The sequence below is a fragment of the Sander vitreus genome, chromosome 23, assembly GCF_031162955.1.
Source record: "Sander vitreus isolate 19-12246 chromosome 23, sanVit1, whole genome shotgun sequence".
Lineage (NCBI taxonomy): Eukaryota > Metazoa > Chordata > Actinopteri > Perciformes > Percidae > Sander > Sander vitreus.
The window spans coordinates 14,683,738-14,701,983 of record NC_135877.1 but is presented as its reverse complement, the minus strand read 5'-3'; the positions used below and the strand labels follow the sequence as shown (position 1 = coordinate 14,701,983).

At 39.9% G+C, this 18,246-nt stretch overlaps 1 protein-coding gene across 1 annotated transcript in view; it reads right to left on the bottom strand.

The window, feature by feature from the left end:
- The window catches only part of pcloa (piccolo presynaptic cytomatrix protein a), a 54,711-nt gene that overhangs the window by 7,933 nt on the left and 28,532 nt on the right, over nucleotides 1–18,246 (bottom strand). The window contains exons 7-19 of the mRNA XM_078242644.1: nucleotides 16,457–17,994; nucleotides 13,620–15,690; nucleotides 11,343–11,390; nucleotides 10,653–10,735; nucleotides 10,286–10,361; nucleotides 9,015–9,140; nucleotides 5,793–5,901; nucleotides 5,376–5,440; nucleotides 4,572–4,756; nucleotides 4,021–4,071; nucleotides 3,640–3,770; nucleotides 1,383–1,409; nucleotides 92–185 (exon numbers count right to left, since the gene is read on the bottom strand). Coding sequence (XP_078098770.1) covers nucleotides 92–185; nucleotides 1,383–1,409; nucleotides 3,640–3,770; nucleotides 4,021–4,071; nucleotides 4,572–4,756; nucleotides 5,376–5,440; nucleotides 5,793–5,901; nucleotides 9,015–9,140; nucleotides 10,286–10,361; nucleotides 10,653–10,735; nucleotides 11,343–11,390; nucleotides 13,620–15,690; nucleotides 16,457–17,994 — 4,604 coding nt within the window. The remainder of the gene's footprint in view (nucleotides 1–91; nucleotides 186–1,382; nucleotides 1,410–3,639; nucleotides 3,771–4,020; nucleotides 4,072–4,571; nucleotides 4,757–5,375; nucleotides 5,441–5,792; nucleotides 5,902–9,014; nucleotides 9,141–10,285; nucleotides 10,362–10,652; nucleotides 10,736–11,342; nucleotides 11,391–13,619; nucleotides 15,691–16,456; nucleotides 17,995–18,246) is intronic.

Here is an 18,246-nt window from a genome sequence, read left to right as displayed (position 1 = left end):
TACTACACAACATTTAAGTTAATATGACCCAGGTCTGTGCCATTGAATGTGTGCCGCTATGCCTGTGAGAAATGTGTGCATGATGACATACTTGCTCCAGGTGGATGTTTTTATAGATGACAGTCTGGTTCCACTCGGGGTTGAGACTCTTGCCTGCGTGTTTGGACCTCCTCTTGTTTTCAGCACTGGCGGGGGAACATATCACAACAAGATACACATGGTCACAGAGATGCAAAAGCCCCAGAGGATAGTGGGCCACCACAATGCAGTAAGCACAATATATTGGGCACAATTTGACAGTAGAAGGGAAAGCATGAATGTGATGCACATTGTTTGGACGGTAACAATGTATGGGCCTACGTGCATGGACGGCAGGGTATGATGTCAGGACCTGCTGCAAAAAAGTCCATTTTGATGTCCATCAAGTCATTTAGTCTAATGAAATGTGACTGTCACCAAAACAAGTAAAAATGTATGTCAGAATGGAAAGAGAGGTTGACTTACTTCTGATTAAATTCTTGTTTATTTTGTTAAGTGCCAATAACTCAATCAGGTAAATAATTCTGCTGATAAATTAATTACAAACAAAAGAAGAAGGAAAAAAAGTTGACACAAAAAAGTCAATTTACATATGAAACAATAGCATTATCTGACAAATTATTTCACCTGTTTTGAGTGAAGAAAAAAACATTTTACATCACAGCAAACTCACTGAAATCAAATTAATGACTTGTTAAGATGGATGTTTTTTTGCAGTGTGTAGGGTTTTATTTAAGATTGTAGGATATGACTATGTCTGTAAGAGTTAGTTTGGGAAAGACAAGAACAGTCTACTGTATATTGGAAAGGAATGGGATGAATAAGGACTGCAGAGCAAAATAATGGGAGTGTGTATTGAATGTGGCGGGGCATCAAGGGTACAGTACGATGTCAGGGCACGATGTAGGACATTACTGAAGGATTTTAATCACAAAACAGGGACAAACTAAAGGGTGTCAGGTTCAATGTTAGGATTTCAAATTACAATGGTTAGGAACACAAACAGACCATCTACCAGGAACAGACAACAGTTAGCTGGGGAAAAGTGAATTTTCAGCACAGGGGAATATAGGTTTATTAATGGTGTGTTAAGGAGATGGGTATATGTTAATATTTAGGGATTCAACTCCTCCAAAATGCAATGCTAAGCCTAAAGGTGAGTGGAACATCATGAGAATATGGGGACCGTGGAAAAGGCACAATTTAAGGGAGTTAGTGGAACTGAACAAACTGATTTGTATCAATAAGCTTCCGATCAGTTAGAAAACAATTTGGACGTTTTGTTACCTTCACCAACTGACAACCAAACAGAACCAAAGTACCAAAGTGGTCAAGTCACATACCTGGCATTCTGGACAACCATGACCTGACTGAGAGGGTCCAGCATGCATTAAATATAGAGAACAACATACAGAAACAATAGTCAGTGGGAGGGTGAGGGGTCAAAGACCGTCTGTGGACTGTGAGTGTGTATGTGGGAAGGGGACGTCACTGTAGATTTAGGTTTGGTGTGTGATTTATTAAGTGTGTGTTTGGGAAAGGGGCATGAGCAGGGGACTGCGGTGTGCTGCAGCGGTGGATTGAATTTGTGCTTTAGTGTCTCATGACTTGTGTTGAAAGGGCTTTCAGGTGATGTGACGCATCCATTGGCAACCGTAGTGAAGATCTGCTGCTCATGAAACAGCTGTGGACAGCTGCTTGCATTTATGACTCTTTGTCTCTCACTTCGTACTAGGACTGGGATCGTATCCTTTTTTTTTGTAAACGTAATCTAATTTACTAGTTTACATAGTTTGTTTGCTGGTAAATCCTAATTAGGCCTACTTTACTGAACATTGCTGTGTAGAGTTCAAGGTGATATTTTTCAAAATGTGAAAATTAGGATTAACAATTTATCTTGATCAATATAAGTGATAGTGCGACTTGTTCCTGCTGAACAACAACACAAATTTGGAAACAAATGTCACAACTTTTTGGAAAGTAACGCATGGTACATACATCAAATAAATGCTTTTATTCTTCTGTCCTGTGTTATTGAATTTAGTATTATTCATAATCATTAATCATATCTTTTTAATCGTAAAACGAACTGTTTTTGTATAACCCTCCATAATGCAGTCTCTGCCCTACCATCAAGTATTTTATTTTGTATATACTTTAAATCTTCACTTCAACTCATAACCTTCATGATTATGGAGAAGTTTCTACTTTCCTAGCAAAAGTTATAGTGGGATACACATTCTTTTACATTTGTTTCACTGATAAAGTGGTTAGTTTACATGGTCTCCAATGTGAAACTGATTTCCATTTCCAGATTTCTTCTACCTTTCTTTACATTGTGGTTTACTAAACGTCATAATCCGTACAGGTAGGAAATAAACACACAAGCAAACACGTCTGTACGAGACCCGTGTACATTCACGCAGCCTGGAGAAGCCTCATTCCAGCTTTATACACATTGTCATGTAAATGTATATTACGTTCACCACATCACAACTTTTTTTATCCCTCTTTCCTGGTTGCTATGTATTAAACTACAGTATATAAGCACCTGTTTCACTGCAGCAGCTCCATGTGGTTGCCAGAAGATCTGTAATGCAACTGAATAGCCTCTGTATGGATTGCAGTCAGCACTGATAGCTGTGAGTGAGTATACACACATGTAGCATATACACGAGTATTTGCACACATGTGCTTAAGTGCGAATGTTTCCGTAACCACTTTCAGTAGGGCGGCTGCAGGGCTTGTGGGTGCCACTCTCCCAGTCCCTTTAGCATAACCCTAACCCTGGCTTAAACCCACAGTGTCAAACAGGATGCCTGTGAGAGTGGCGGCTGCAAAGCCCACAGCTGTACACTATTGCTTTAATCTGAAACGATCACAGGAAAAAAACACTCTCACGGTGGACCTCAAACAGCAGAGAAGGCGGGAGAGTATTACAATACAGCGCAATCACAGTGAGAAAGGGAGCCCTGGATTTATGAGAGAGTGTGGATCGTATTGCAAGTAAATATGAGAGCTATTGATTCTGACTGAGTGCACTCACACCTACAGTAGAACTCCCATCAACGGGGGCAACTTCAACACAGGAACACAAGCAACTTCATATCTTTTACATAATGTTTATGTCATTCAGCAGCGATAAGGGGCTGATGAGTTCATATCACATAACGCTACTGGAACTACATTCTAAAACACATCTGATGGACTTGATGTGCAGTGTATAGGTGCTATGGACTTGATACCAAAGAAAGGTAATGTGCTGCACATTGAAAGATGTCATGGTAAGCCAAAATCAATTGTAAATCGATTTTAAAATGAAAGGAAATTAGGTTTGAGCTTAACAAAGTAGCTGCCTTTGAAGCCTGGATGTCAATGGGGATATCTAAGTAGGTATATCTCTCAAATTCATTCTCTAAAAGTGGCTGATAAAAAAGGCAGTGCAATAAAAACAACATCTTAAACATCTCATCACTCTAAATCAACAAAATCGGTACAGCTAAAACATTTTTCTCATTTTGTATCATTTATCCTTAACTGACCTTGGTCCCCTTCTGAACTACTTAAGGTGTGCTTGCAGGTTCCAAGCCTTTGACTCACCCTCTCCCTGGTAGGAGATACACTTTAACAAACGGGTCAGAGTAGCCATTGTTGTCCCGCGGGGCAAGGTTTCTGGCCTTCAGGACATGAACGATCAAGTTGCCAAGCTGCTTGTCGTAGTGGATTTGAAGCTGCAAAAACAAGCACATTGAATGAATTACAATGGATTCAAATGCATTCGGTGCGAGAAACAATGTAAAAAAACAATAGCAGAAAATAAAAATAGTTTTAAGAACATAAAATACAGGATTCACTTTGTAATTTTTTTATACTTATTTACATGTAATGCTTTTGGAAATGCTGAAAGACACAGTGATCACATTATATACTCTTACATCTAAACTTAAACATTACAGAGTTCATCCTTTTTATTTCACAGACCTCTATCTCTCCAGAGATGGGGTGGGACTGGGTCTTCATTCCCTCTGCAGTCTGTTAGAAATAAAAGCAACATGCTTAGATACCGCTAGCAGAAATCTGTTGGTGGATACTTTGTGATTACTGGTGGGTGTACTGCACATACCGTACAGTACATACTGTACTGCGCTGTGCTTTATGCAGTGCTTGAGGCTAAACAAGTTAAGTTCTTCGAAATTGATGCATCTGTTTTAATATTCATTTTAGATAAGTTACAAGTAGTTAACTCTTACATTGTATTCAATACTGACAAGTCTTTGCTAAATGTTATATTGATGAGCTACCTAATGTTATAGATGTATGTACAGTAATGTAGCTTTTAATAAACTTGGTGTAAACAAAATGTTTCCTAAATTGTAATTTCAAACTGGGAAAACATGATGCAGAAAGCATTTTGTCCAGCAATCTATCATAACATTGCTCTTCAGAGATGTTCTGTAATGCGTGACCAACACTATCAACTCTTAAAAATGATTCTAAGCTGAACGTGACAAATAAACCCTCCCCACACTGGCCTTGCTGCTGTGGCGTTTCTTGCTGACGGAGGGTGATCCTGGCTGAGCGGGGCTGGAGGTCGCCGAGGTTGTGGGGGGCAGACCGGAGGAAGAGGTGGAGGGGGGAGCCTGCTGCTGGGACACCTTCTGCAGCTCAGCCGCCAGCTGTTTGGGGTCAACACCTGGAGACCTGGGTGGTCTGTCACCTAGAAGGGGTCACACCCATAGGCATAACTTAATAAAACAAAACTGTCCAGTGCAACCCTCCCAAAAAACTATTATAATTTCCTTTACATAAATAAAGACATTTGCACCATAACTTGATGCAGAAAAAGGCACAAATTGTGGCAGAACAATTCACCAGAATGCAGAAAATGAAGTGTTTGATATGTTCAAAATTTCAATTTTGCTCAAAAGTGGAGATCTCAACCCTCCAAATGTCTTACCCAAACTTACGCCCTTGGTCACACCAGACACATAAAAGCATAATTATGAAAAAGCACAGGAAGAGGGCAACATTAATCACAAATAGACAACTTGAAGTTGGAAATCGAGGCTTTACACTGTGGTAGCTCTTTTGAGAACAATCTAATGTTCCCAGTGTGATGCAGACAGAAATAAGGAAGTAGGCCACAAGTAATGCACGGCTGAACTTGAGAAAAGAGAGAATTGAAGATGAAAGCAATATGACAAGAGAGTCTTAAAATGGCAAGAGACAAAAGTTAATTGGGAAATACTGTGAAGGCAGGGCCATTGGTGGGGAAAGCAACGTGGAAAGCAGCGATCGCATGTTGGGGTGTGAGTTCTAGCAATACTGTAGCTCACCTTTGCCGGGCTCTTGAAAATCCAGGTGGTCAGAACCGTCAGAGTCAGCCAGCATGTTGAGATCACTGAAAGATGAGAATATAATGTGACATTTGATTCTGAAAATTAAAACTCAAATAGAAAAGAGAAACAAATAGGTCAAAGGAAAACTGAACATTATATAGTAGATCAAGATAAAGAAAATAGGACTGATTAGTTATTAACTTAATCAGTGCGGGCAGAGTTAGCTATTATTTTATAATATTTATATGAAGGTGGATTATTTCATCAGGGCAATGTAAAAAAGATGATGTATCGAAGTCATGATTAGAGTACGAGAAAGAAAATAAAGGAATAGAAATAACAGAAGGATGAGTACGGCGTTCTAAAAATAGAACGCAGGAGAGAAAGATAGAAAGTGACAAAGGTTATACTTACAGTCTGACACACACTTCTGCTTCATTGCACGGCTGCCCGACGAGCCCTTGTACCTCTTCATAGGTTTTCCCCGTCAAAAGAACACCATTCCACTCCAGGACTTGCATTCCTTTACACAATAACACATTTGCACACACAAGAAAACAATCAAAAATACAGTTATACTTAAAGAATGCTTGTAGATAAAAACATTTTACCTCAAACCCAAACCAAATCAAAGCATTTAAGTGAGTAGTTCTTTAAATGTTAAAGAGATCAATTCTTTCTAAAAAATAAATTCATGTTGACTCAAATGAGTGACCAGATCAGGGTCTAACATCCATCCTTTGATTAAATTCACGGTGAAAAAACAAGCTTTGAATCTTGCACTCAAACAACATGTGCATCAGACTGCAAGCCAAAACTGGAGCGATAAAAGCTGGTGACAGCCTAAACAGCAGCTGTGTGACAAAGCTGCTCATGACGCACTCAGGCACAGAACTGGTTTTAAATCAACTTGGAAATGGATTCGTGTTATTTTAGCTATGAAACTATAATTTGCAGGACAACATTTCAAACATGATGTATTATGGCCAGGAAAGAACACAAAATCAAGCAATGACAATGTCTCATAGTGGGAACTGACCATTCATTTGTATTTAATACAGCAGTAAAAGCTCATATGAATCCACACAGCACAGCAAACCCACTGCATCTGCCAAAAACACACCCTGCACCCTGGCAGGACTTACACGGATTGAAACAGCTCATCAGGAGGGTCCTTTTGCGACGATACTCTCGAGCTGCATGTGTGAGTGACAGGGAAGCTACTGTAGTTTCACCATATTATTCATCAAATTGGTCACACAATTGTTAGCATGTGTGTTGCAGTTTGCACACATTCAAAGAAACTTCAAAGAAACAAGCATGTATGTGTACACTAAGAGTCCCTCTGTGACACTGAAAGGTAGCAAAGCGAAAGTAAATGTTGGGTTAATTGTAAGAATTTGTATTATTATTTATTAATTCACCTATTGCATATACTGTACATTTTTTGTGTAATTTGTAATATGGTATTGGGTAACCATGTAATGTATGTGTTGTGATTGTTGCAAGGTCCATGTAGAGTGACGTAAGAGAGACTAGAAAATAGCATTAACCCTGATAACAAGTCAGGTAAAGCAATATTTTAGTGGTTTTAGGGAATGTAATGTTACTGGTGCAGTAAGAAGTCCTGGACAAAATCACTAATATAAAGCTTCAAAATGGAAATAATGAATTATATTAAAGCGATGACGTGTTGTTTAAATGCTCTGAGCAATAAAATACAACACATATTTGTAGTGTCCATGTTTTTTTCCACATTATGACTTAAAGCTCATGAACAGCCTGAAGTCGGAAGAGCGACTTCCCAACTCGGCAAATGGGGCCATCCAAGGAGCACGTGAATGCAGCATAAAAATACCATAACATACAATCTCAGGTCAATTAAGAGTTTGGGAAATTAGGCAGCTTGCTGAATCCTCTGCCTTTGGACTTCAATTAAAGCTAGAAAATGAAAAATGAAGGATCTTGTTTCATGATTTCAAAAAAAATGTGTACCAAATAACGTGTATACAGAAAATAGAAGGCTCTTGGTATTGATTTTATTTAAAATTTGACCTGAAGTGATTAATACTCTTTAAGTGATAAAGAACAAATTAACTTATTCATTTTTAAAATATTTGTTCTGTATTGATTTTTAGACACGCTAGCAGTGTGGCTCTAGGGATGGCAATGTTGAACAGGTTGATACAGATTGCTGTGAAACATGCTACAGTTATACAAGGTCCCAAGAGAAGAAATTCTAATAAGTTTGGGGATCATCAGACTGTTCATCTAGCACCATCATGTCAGCAATTTGATCAAAGTCAATAATTTGTAAGACCTGCGGACAAACTATAGTAATAACATTCCGTCAGACTCAGGTGTACTTTGTGTTTAGTGCTAATTAGCAAATGACACATGTTAATATGCTAACATGCTCGACTAAGAAGATGCACATAATATCTGCTAAACATCAGCATGTTAGTACTGTCATTGTAAGCATTTTTATCATGCTGATTTTAGCATTTAGCTAAAATCAGAGAGTTGCTAGCATGGGTGTAGACTCTCATCAAGCTACATTGGGGATCTTGTAACTCCCACTATGTTGTAAAAAGCTCCAATATTTCCACTATTGCTCCCAACTGTATTTGTTTTATTTATGTTTTTTCATTAAGCACTTTCCACTGAAAACTTTTTAGACTGTCTAAAAAAAGTGGAGAGAGAAAATCATGACAAACAAGCAATGTAATAGTATAAAAAAGGAAACGGAAGGAGACACAAACAAGAACAGAAAGTGCGAAAGGAATTGCCCACGCTCCTACACACACACATCCACAGAGCGCAGACAGATGGATAGCACACTAAGCAGGTCCAAACCGTGCAGTATTTCTCTCTCTCCCTAACTCCCCATCCATAGATCACCAGTGTGGCAGCTTCAAATAGGCGCAGGGTACATCTTCAACAATTGTCCGACACCCTCAATGTGGCTCAACACAACAATAAAGGGGACTCTGAGCAGACAGATGGACTGGGAGGGTGACAGGGTTAACTGTTCCCAGACGCCGCAATGGAAATCAATATCAGCTCATGAAATGTGTTCCTGGTAATATACCACACATCAATTTATCCTGAGATGGTGTCAGTGATATGTGTGTAAGGGTGAAATCACATGTTATATATATATATATATATATATATGACCCACATATGTGGGTTAGTGCACAATGGTTACTTGGTGACTTAGTGAAACTGCTAACTGTAGCAAGCTACTGTATATGAAATAGAAGTAGAAAGGAAATAGTCTGGCACATAACCCCTTGTAAAATCCAAATGTGATGTTTTTAAACTTTGTTTAAAAACAAAGGAGATATTCCATGTTAATCAGTGAGCTTTAGAAGTGCTGGCAGGTAGTGAACAGAGCCAGGCTAGCTTTCCACTGTTTACACACTGTGCTAAGCTAAACTAACCGGCTGCTGGCAGCAAGTAGCTTCATATTTACAGTGGTATCAATCCTCGTATCTCACTCTAAGCAAATAAGAATATTCCCAATAAAAATTACACCTTCGGAATATCCTTTCTGATTTATATTCTTTTTACCTACAAATTAAGTAGATTTTTTTTGCACAAGAGGAAGGTTAATTTGGTAGAAGAGCATACCTTCAAGAATCTTTCCTGTTTGTTCTGCAGCTCCTCCAGGTAGGACTTTGGCAACATAGGCTCCAATGTCTCCATTGCTGCTTGGGACCTCTTTTCCTCCAACGACACGGATACCCAGACCATTTCCTGTTTAGGACCAAATACAAAGACTGGTGAGTAGCATTATTAATTAGTCTATAGTCTCATTGGCATTTAACATCGACTCTTTGTGTCCACACACCCATGCAGACTCACCAACACAGAAAGAAGGTATAAATGAAGGACACAAATATACTGCCCTCCAAAGCCATAATACAGTAACTAGTAATCTACATTCAATCCTATTACTATGGACTGTAAATAATAAAAAAAAGGTTTATTTTCTTTAAAAAAAACTTGGTTGGTATTTAGGTATTATGTTGGCTATATGGCAACTATACTTGGTCAGCCTAAACAGACATAAAAATGAAGGCATTACAACCTTTCTGTTACTCAGTTATTTAATGATTTTTCTCAATTTAACCACTTCTGTAGTTATTGTATCTCTGCCTTTGTAGAACAATAGACAACAGCATACATGCCAACCCCACTACTGATTATCCACAAATCACATATGGATCTATCATGTCCCTCCACAGGTCATACATTACCTACACAGAAGCAGAGCCTCCTTCATTTAACAGTATTTAACATGGTTATGGAAGAAATAACAAAATAACTGAGGCAAAATGACTCAGTTCAGCACTGGGTCCTCGTAAACAAAATGCTTCCTTTGTGGGCTGAATGTTAATTGTGTAAGATAATCCTGAGTGTGAGGGATACGCCATTTTGAGCATGGCAATGACTGATGGGCGTGGAAAAGAGCCAAATCAAAAGGGAAGCCAGGAAATGAAATGTCTGCTTGCTTTGAGCCTGGAGAAATGGTGTGATGGAACGTAATGGCAGGGAAATTGACTCGCCACTTTGTTGAGATCTGGCATGAATATCAGGTAAATAGGACACACACTAGTCATGGTCTGTAAAGCTAATGGGATGTTATGATCCATATTGTGTACATTTGATTTGTCATTATCTTTTTTGAAAAAATTTGAATCTATTTTATAATTAGTCCAATTCAATAAAGGAAAAAACATATGTATGCTGGAAACATGCATATTTGATGCAGTCAGTAAGCAATGGGGTCAATAAATATATAATGCATGCATCACAGTCAATAACACATTCACTTGTATTACTGCTCTTAGCATGCTGCTGTTGTTATTATTAAATGAAATATATTTGTGGTAACTTACCTGAGACACTGCGGTCTTTGGGATCCCTCTGTAGTTTGACCCTGAGGTGAGGGAAGGGGTAGTACGGGCCTTTTCCCTGTGGCCCATACATATTGGTGAGATGTCATGTATGTGCAAGGTAAATGGGAAACTGTTAAGTATAGAAGCTTTACAACATGGACATACAGTATATGCTGCATTTAAGTGCCTGCAGTTAACATGTGAGCGTGCATACCGCGTCTAAATATCCAGGTGATTGATTGTGAGAGCATGCATTTCATTACTGCTTGGACTTGGTATAGAGTACACAGAACAGAACAGAACTTTACTACAGTGTCTTCATGTGACGATAGGTGTGTATTGTGTGTGTGTATTTTTCCTGTTTCACCTGTCTCTTCTCTTGTCCATTTTCTGACCGTCCGTCTCTAGGTTTGTCAAACCAGTCTGTCTCCTCTCGTCTAAGGTGGTAGGCTTCAGATATAAAAACAAGCACTACTTCAGAACCAAATGACGAATGATGAATTTTCTTCTGACAATATACGATGGGCTTCATCAGTTCATATAAAGGTGATTGCATGCCATTTAGCAAAATTCAATTCATCAAAGGCTATACTAGTTTGTGGTTGGGATAAAAATGTGAATAAAACAAGGACGAGAGAAGGATTTGATTATTTCACTTTCTTGTGAAAAGAGGAAAGGATGCCAAGCAAGACAACAGTGTTCACAGGTATTGTTAAATGAGCAGAAAAAAATGCAGTTTGAGAGTTAATAAAAACAGTATTAGTACAGTATGTATAGTAGCATAATCTAAACCTATAGTATGGTAATTATTCATGAATGTAAATGTTGGGTATGTACATATTTCACATTATTTTTAACTCCAATTGTTAAAAGTGTATCAGTACAGTATAACTATATGTTTGCAATGTAAAATCATTAAAATTTGTTTAAAGTTGCAAAGTAAAGTGGTATTCAGTAAAGTGTCTAAAACCTCCCCAACATTTTGGTCATCATTTTGTGGTGCAGGTTAATGTCTTAATAGCTAATGGATAACTAGAGAACTGAACTAATACTCTACCATTGGTTGCATCGTCTCTGTTCAAAGCCATCAGGGAATCACTTAGTGCTGGAATCAAGGCAAATGGGTTTACATTGCGAAATGATGGGATCCATATGAATTCATTAACAAGTAGTTATGCTGCATTAAAGACAACTGAACTCAGAACTGGGATATTTAAAGGTTTAAACCAGAAAGACAAGCAACGGAACCCACTAAAACTCTCACATTTTGCATCCCTCTTCGAGAAAACACTGTCCTCAGTTTGGAATCCAAACCAAGTCATTGCTGCACAAGTTCTCCATAATACACATGAATTATTGTGATGGTTGTAGTCATGACTGGAAGAGTATGCATCAATATAATCTTATATTGCTTATAAAATTAATTGATTGTTTATGGCTTTTACCAAGCAAAACAGCAATAAACTGAGATTTACCCAAACGTTATGTTCTTGCTTAAAACAATAATTTTAAGCAATTTCTTTCCTGTTGGAATAAGACACTGTGCAGCACATTTTACAAAAAACTGGGTCCTCTTAGTGATGGCAGTTCAGAATAATGTTTGCTTTCAGTAAGTGTAGAGAAAAATAAATGAAAGTGAATTTTTGCCCAGCAAATGATCATTTAAATAGTCTATCTTACATAATTGCTTTGTATCAGATTGTTTACTGTTTTAAAATAAAATATACAGAAAAGGCAGTAAGACCTTTAGAAAGTGCAGCATAAAAACACAGAAGGTTAAATAAATGTATTCCATGCAACACAAAGTCACTGATGTATTACAATACAGTACATGCAAGCAATCATCACGACAAGACATGCATGGTAAAGTTTCATATTTATTACACACATAAGTGTTGCAACCAAATATCATGCATTTGCAAAAATACGACAGTGTCCTGCTTTAATCTATTTTCTTGGAATGTCATAATGTTTTGATCTTGCCTATAGTTTGATATCATATATTAATCCACAAAAATATTTATACACATAAATGTGATGATGAAATACACCATTATCCACTATCCACATTACACATTAACTATTAGAATTCAAAATAGAATTCATGGACCATTAGCTGTGTTATTAAAATATTCTCTTATTTTGAAAAGTAATTGTAAAAGAACTGATTGATTCAACTGACAGAATACTGTATCATTTATGTAAAATTTGCAAGGAGGGGAGGCACTTTTGCAGTGTATTATTTGTGGGGGGAAAAAGCTTTCAAAATCAGTTTTGAAGGATGATTCTGTATTGTGGCTTAAGCCTTGTATGCTTAACAAGCAGGATTTGAAAGACTATGAAAGTTAAGTGTAGAAAAAGCTCAGATTACACTTTAAATAAAATGCAGACTGCCACAATGTAGCTGTACCAGAAAAGGCTGTTTTCATGAACCATTCGTACGTATAGTTACGAAAAGTGATGCACTGGAGTTTGTATGTGTTCCACATATTTATTACTGTATGCAGCACAATGGCTGTTGATGTATAAGAGCGCAAAATGCCGCATAGGGAGGTGGCTGGGGAGGATGGGTCATAACACAGAGATTTCACCCAGGAAACGGGTATTCGTGTCCCGGTTTGTACAACATAAGGGGACCAGTATTTTAACAAAACACAACCTTTTTTCTAATCTTAACTAGTCTTTTTGGGGCCTAAACTTGCATGACAATCACCTTCTCTCGGCTAAACTTAACTGCAACGACCTCTAAAAGGACCGGGGCGTCACAGTGCTCTGTAGCTGGCTCACAGTAACATTTTTTCTGCTAAATTTAACAGTAAAGACAGCTAAATTTAACTGTCATGTGACAGGTCGTCACCTGACCGGCCGGCTCTCGCCGTAATTTTGTAGGATATCATACATATTGTTGTGCATACATTTTTGTATGATAACATACGAACCCATTAATACGAATGAGTTGAACAGAAAGTTAGATTGTGTCATGCAGTGAACTAATATGGAAATATGTTACACAATATTTGGAATGCTGACAGAAACACAGTGCATGCATGAAGATACATTCAAGCACACCCTAAGAGGCATAGAGCAAAATGTACAAAGGCATGCATGCACACCAGCTCTCAACCGATTGACCAAAAGTATAGACAACAGAAAACAAAAAGAGGATACATTCACTAAAGTTAAGGTTAGACACATGCAGACTTTCAATAAACACACAACAGCTAAATATTACAAAATAGAACTTAATGCAAGCGAGACAACCCTTAACCAGACATTCTCAAGGATGAAACATTAAGTAGGAAAAGAGTGACAATGTGACAAGTCTGTTTTTTACCTTCACTATCTGACATGGTGCCCTGCAGGTCATCCAGCAGCACATAACCCCTACCCCTGGTTGGCTCTTCCCTGATATGTTGCGGCTGCTGGGAGTCCTGCAAGGACAGGCAGGAACCAAACTGATCCCTTGAATCAGCTGAAATGGGTGGCAGAGGTCCTGCTGATGCACGGGCCATGCCCATAGGCTGCCCAACAGGGCTCAATGGACTCTCTTCCTCGGAGTTCTGGGCCACTATGGGTATTCGGCCACGGCCACTTTGCACAATGGGGAGGCTGGTGGGTTTGGTGCGACCAGATGGGGTTTGATAGCTTGGTACATCTACAGATGTTTCACCGTCCCCTTTCAGTCTCAGTGAAGAGCTGGAAGGATCTCTTTTGATAGACAAGTCCAGGCCATAGCAAGATGTCGGCCTGGATGAGGGTCTTGAGCGACTACCACTAGGATAGGCAGAGTCCAAACCTAAGCTCTGGCCCAAGTTTAGCGACCCAGCCAAGTTGGCACCCAAGGTGGATCCCAGGTATTTTTGTTGCTCAGCAATATTCTTACGAAGGCCGAAGGTAATCTCATCTTGCGAGAGCCGGCTGGATCTTACCGATGCACTGGTAGTCCCAAGATAGCTGGTATAGTCTGTCTCCAAACCTCTGTTATCTGTCATAGAGGAATACTTGGAAGAGATCTTAGGATCTAACAATGGAGCCTTATGTTTTTGGTACAGCATGGATGCTGGAAGATTTTTAGCCGCCTGCTTCTCTAGAGTAAGTCGACTGATGCTGTACTTGTCTGACTTTGGATAGTTTCTTTGGGAGTAACTAGATATGCTAGTGCTTGGGGTATAGTAGTGCTGGGAGAGGCCTGTCAGTTGTTCTAAGTTTTCTGTCCCACCCGTACTTCTCCTAAACTCTTGCTTGAGCTGCTGCTTCAGGAGTTTTAGTTCGTAGGGTTCCTCCATTGTATCCTCTTCATCAGGGGTCTTTCCAAAAGTATGGAGTCTCGAGGTGGATCCCAAATAGTCAGTAGACCCCAGATCTGCAGCACTCCTACGCAGCAGCTTTTCTGCCTTGGCCAGCTCCCTCTCAGCCAGACTGTAAGATGAAGACAGACCTGTGGAGCCCTTAGCCAGTTCTGCAGCATCTTCCAGCAACATGTAACTCCGAGGTGTATGGTGATCTACATCTGTGTAATAGGAATCAGAGACAGCTGACATGGGGCTTTGTGCTATACTTCCCACCTCCAAGGCTCTGAGGTCAAGGTGGTTGCCATATTTGTCATACGTGACTCCCAGGTAAGCTGATGATGTGGGATCAGGCTGGCGGCTAATAACTTCATATTTAGTTGCATCAAGCTCTGAGAGGAGAGCTGCTTGTCTGGCAGCTTTCTGCTGCAACAGGAGCATCTGGTGGTAACTTTGCTGCTGGGCGCTAGTGAGCGAGGGAACAGAGGAGTAGAGGGAATGAGATTGGTAGGACTGGGGAGTCTGGTAGAGAGACTGCTGGTATTGGTTTTGATTGTATTGGTACTGGGAGTATTTTCCATACTCATGCTTGGTTTGAGGTGGGACAAAGTCATCCAATTCTGACTGAGGAGCTGTCCTGGGACGTTCAAGACCATGACCTTCAATCTCCTCATCTTCTCCACTTCCACGCCCACCTCTCGTCTCTCGGATATTACTAACCTCACTGTCTGACATGTAGTCTCTGTCCTCGGCAACACTCTGTAAATATGCCCTTTCCCTCTTTTCTCTCTCATTCAGTAGCACATCCTTTCTACGATTAATGCCCATCTCCAAATACCTAAGCTTGGCATCAATCTCTTTTTCCTCTTCATCTAACTCTGCTTGTCTTTTGCGCAGCTTAGATGACTCACGCTCCACCAGATCTAGCTCACGATCAATGTCTTGTAAGATCTTGGCACGTGCCATGTTGGAATTGCGGCACATTCTTCGACGGGCCGAACCAGTGCTGTAAGCTGTCTGGCCACTTGTTGTTGTCTCTTCCTCTGACGGTGGATTGGGGAGAGTCCTCTTCACTTTCTTTTGAGTGCCTGTTGGTGTGCCACCCGAGCCTTTCCCCTGTAGGACAAGTAAACAAAAAACTGATTAGGACTGTAGGAATTCAAACTGCTTTCTGAACCCCTTTAATATTTGAAAAAAATTACTCAGATACAATTAACGTGAGATAATTGATCAATTTTGCAAGATTTGAGTTACATTATCAAATTAGGAAAATACAAAAGGGCATCAATTCTGCTCTCACTATACTGTTAATATAAAGTCATGACTATAAATTAGGATATGAACATTTGAGGTGTATTTGAGTGTATGAAAGGTTATTAGAAAACACATCTTTTGTTCACCTTTTGTGCCTTCCAGTAAGACATGTACTACTGTCCATGAATATTACTCACTACTCACTAAATTGCACATGCTTAAGTTTAATTTCAAAAGAGGTAATTTATTTACAATAAGCCTCAATGGATCTCTGACAGCTCAGTATTTTGTGGAGGAGGATAGCTAATGACTGAGCCATCATGTCAAAAAGGATAGTTTTGTTATGATGCAAAACGCTTGACATATAGTTAGTTTTACATAAAGCAGAACAAAACTGCCATCATTGGAGCTGCTACCATGGTATTTTATGAAGATATCGGCTCAAGCTGGAAATACCTCTACAGAAACATCTCAATTAGTTTTGCACATTATAAACCAAAAGAACAGTTTAAACAGTTAAAATAAACCTACTTTTGTGTTTAGCCAGCTCCTATGTTCTTTTTTTAGGTATTGTCCTTATATTTATGTGACAATGTATGTATGTTAAAGTGATACGTATAGTACTCACAGTATAGCTTTCACCATACTGGGTGCCAGATGTTGCCCTTTCGTCTCCTGTTGGACTCAAGGGCTTAGGGTCAGACATGGATCTCTGCATGGCTTTTGGTCCTCTGGGACTTGCTATAGAGGGTTTTGATAGATCGGTACTTGCTCTTAGCTTTTGTGGGCTTGTATCACCCAGTGATTTGTCATAGGACACAAATTCAAGGGATTTGCTAGGGGATATACAGGGGGATATGGGGGAATAAAGCACGTTGGGAGATTTAGGAGGGGCTTGAAGCGTAGAGGAATCAACTTTCAGGTTCGGAGACTGGCCTATTTCTAAGGGGATAGGTCTTTTCTTTGGTGAGGTCCTTTCAGAATCAGACAGCTCCATCCTGGTGTCCATTCTAATGTTCCCCTCTGTATCTGTTTGTATAGAAATCTCAGTATGGGCTTTAAGAGACATCTCTGAATGCCCACCCCTATCACCCCTGGCAGTGCGTGGCCGGCTTTGTCGGTTTCTGGTCTGAGCCTCCCATTCCTCTTGATCCTCATCATCAGTCTGCACACAACTGTCAACACTCTTTTTAGTACTTCTCTTTTTTCTCCCTGCTGTGTAGGCTTTGCTGACTGTCTCATCCTCTTCATCTGTCTGGCATCCACTATCTGTGATCTTTCGAGACAGGACTGTGCCATCAGGTCCTAAGACAAGTGCCTCCTGCACGCCATGCCCTGGTATGTCCCCAACTGGGTACATCTGACGAAGCTTTTGCTCTTCCAGTTGCATGCGCAGTTGCTCTTGGAGTCTCTGAATCTGCTCAAGTTGCTGCTGTTGCTGGGCATAGGTTTCTTTCTGCATCATAAGGTGAGCCTGTCTTTCCTCTTCTTGTTGGTTCAGAATCTGCTGCTTCATGGCCTGCAGCTCCTCTAGTTCCTTCTGCACCAAGAGCTGTTCATGCTCTCGGAAGCGTTGAATCTCCTGGCGCTCCCACTCTAATTCCTCAGCCAGGTGCTGTTGCTTGAGTTTCTCCATCTCTAGCCTCTCACGCTCTGCCTGATATTGGCCATCCCCAGGAACCAAAGGTGAAGACAGAGCCTCAAGTGAAGCAGCTATGGCCTCCAGGGATGCATCAGTGTAGGTGTCAAGGGATAAAGAGCTTGTTGCTGTGGCAACAGCAGCAGTACTACCCCCTCTAGAGATCTCCAGATTGAGTGGGGCATCTCCTTGTTCTTCTGTTGCAGTAGTGGAGATGGTAGACAGGAAACTGTGGGAACGTGTAAGTGGCAAGTTCTGGAGGTTGGACAGGGAAGGCATGGTGTCGCTGGTATGCATACCTGACAGAGTGTTGTATGTTGTACTAAAGATGGACCCAGGTTGGGTAGTAATGGCATATGTAGATGGGATTGGTGCTGCAACAGAGGAATAGACCACCCCATTTGATGACCTCAAGACGCTGCTTGTACCAAAGAGTGTACCGACAGCACTTGTAACTCTGGCTTGGGAATAGGGTGGAATTGTCATTCCTGCGTAAGTCCCTTTCTTGGAGTAGTCAACAGCTTCACCTGTCAAAAGTCAAAAATATCAGTTGAGTGCAAATAATGCAGACTTATTCAATGTTGAAGCAAGCCAAGCCTTTTCCAAATAATGAAAAAGGAAGAAGGTGGAAAGGGAAAAAAAACTCCAATGTCCAAAGCGCAACAAGTATAAACAAGATGTACAGTAACAGCATGCAGGCACATGCAAAAATATTATGGTAAAAGGAAAAAAAAAATTGTTCATGCAAAACAAAAACAAAAGCAAAAATAAACCAAAAA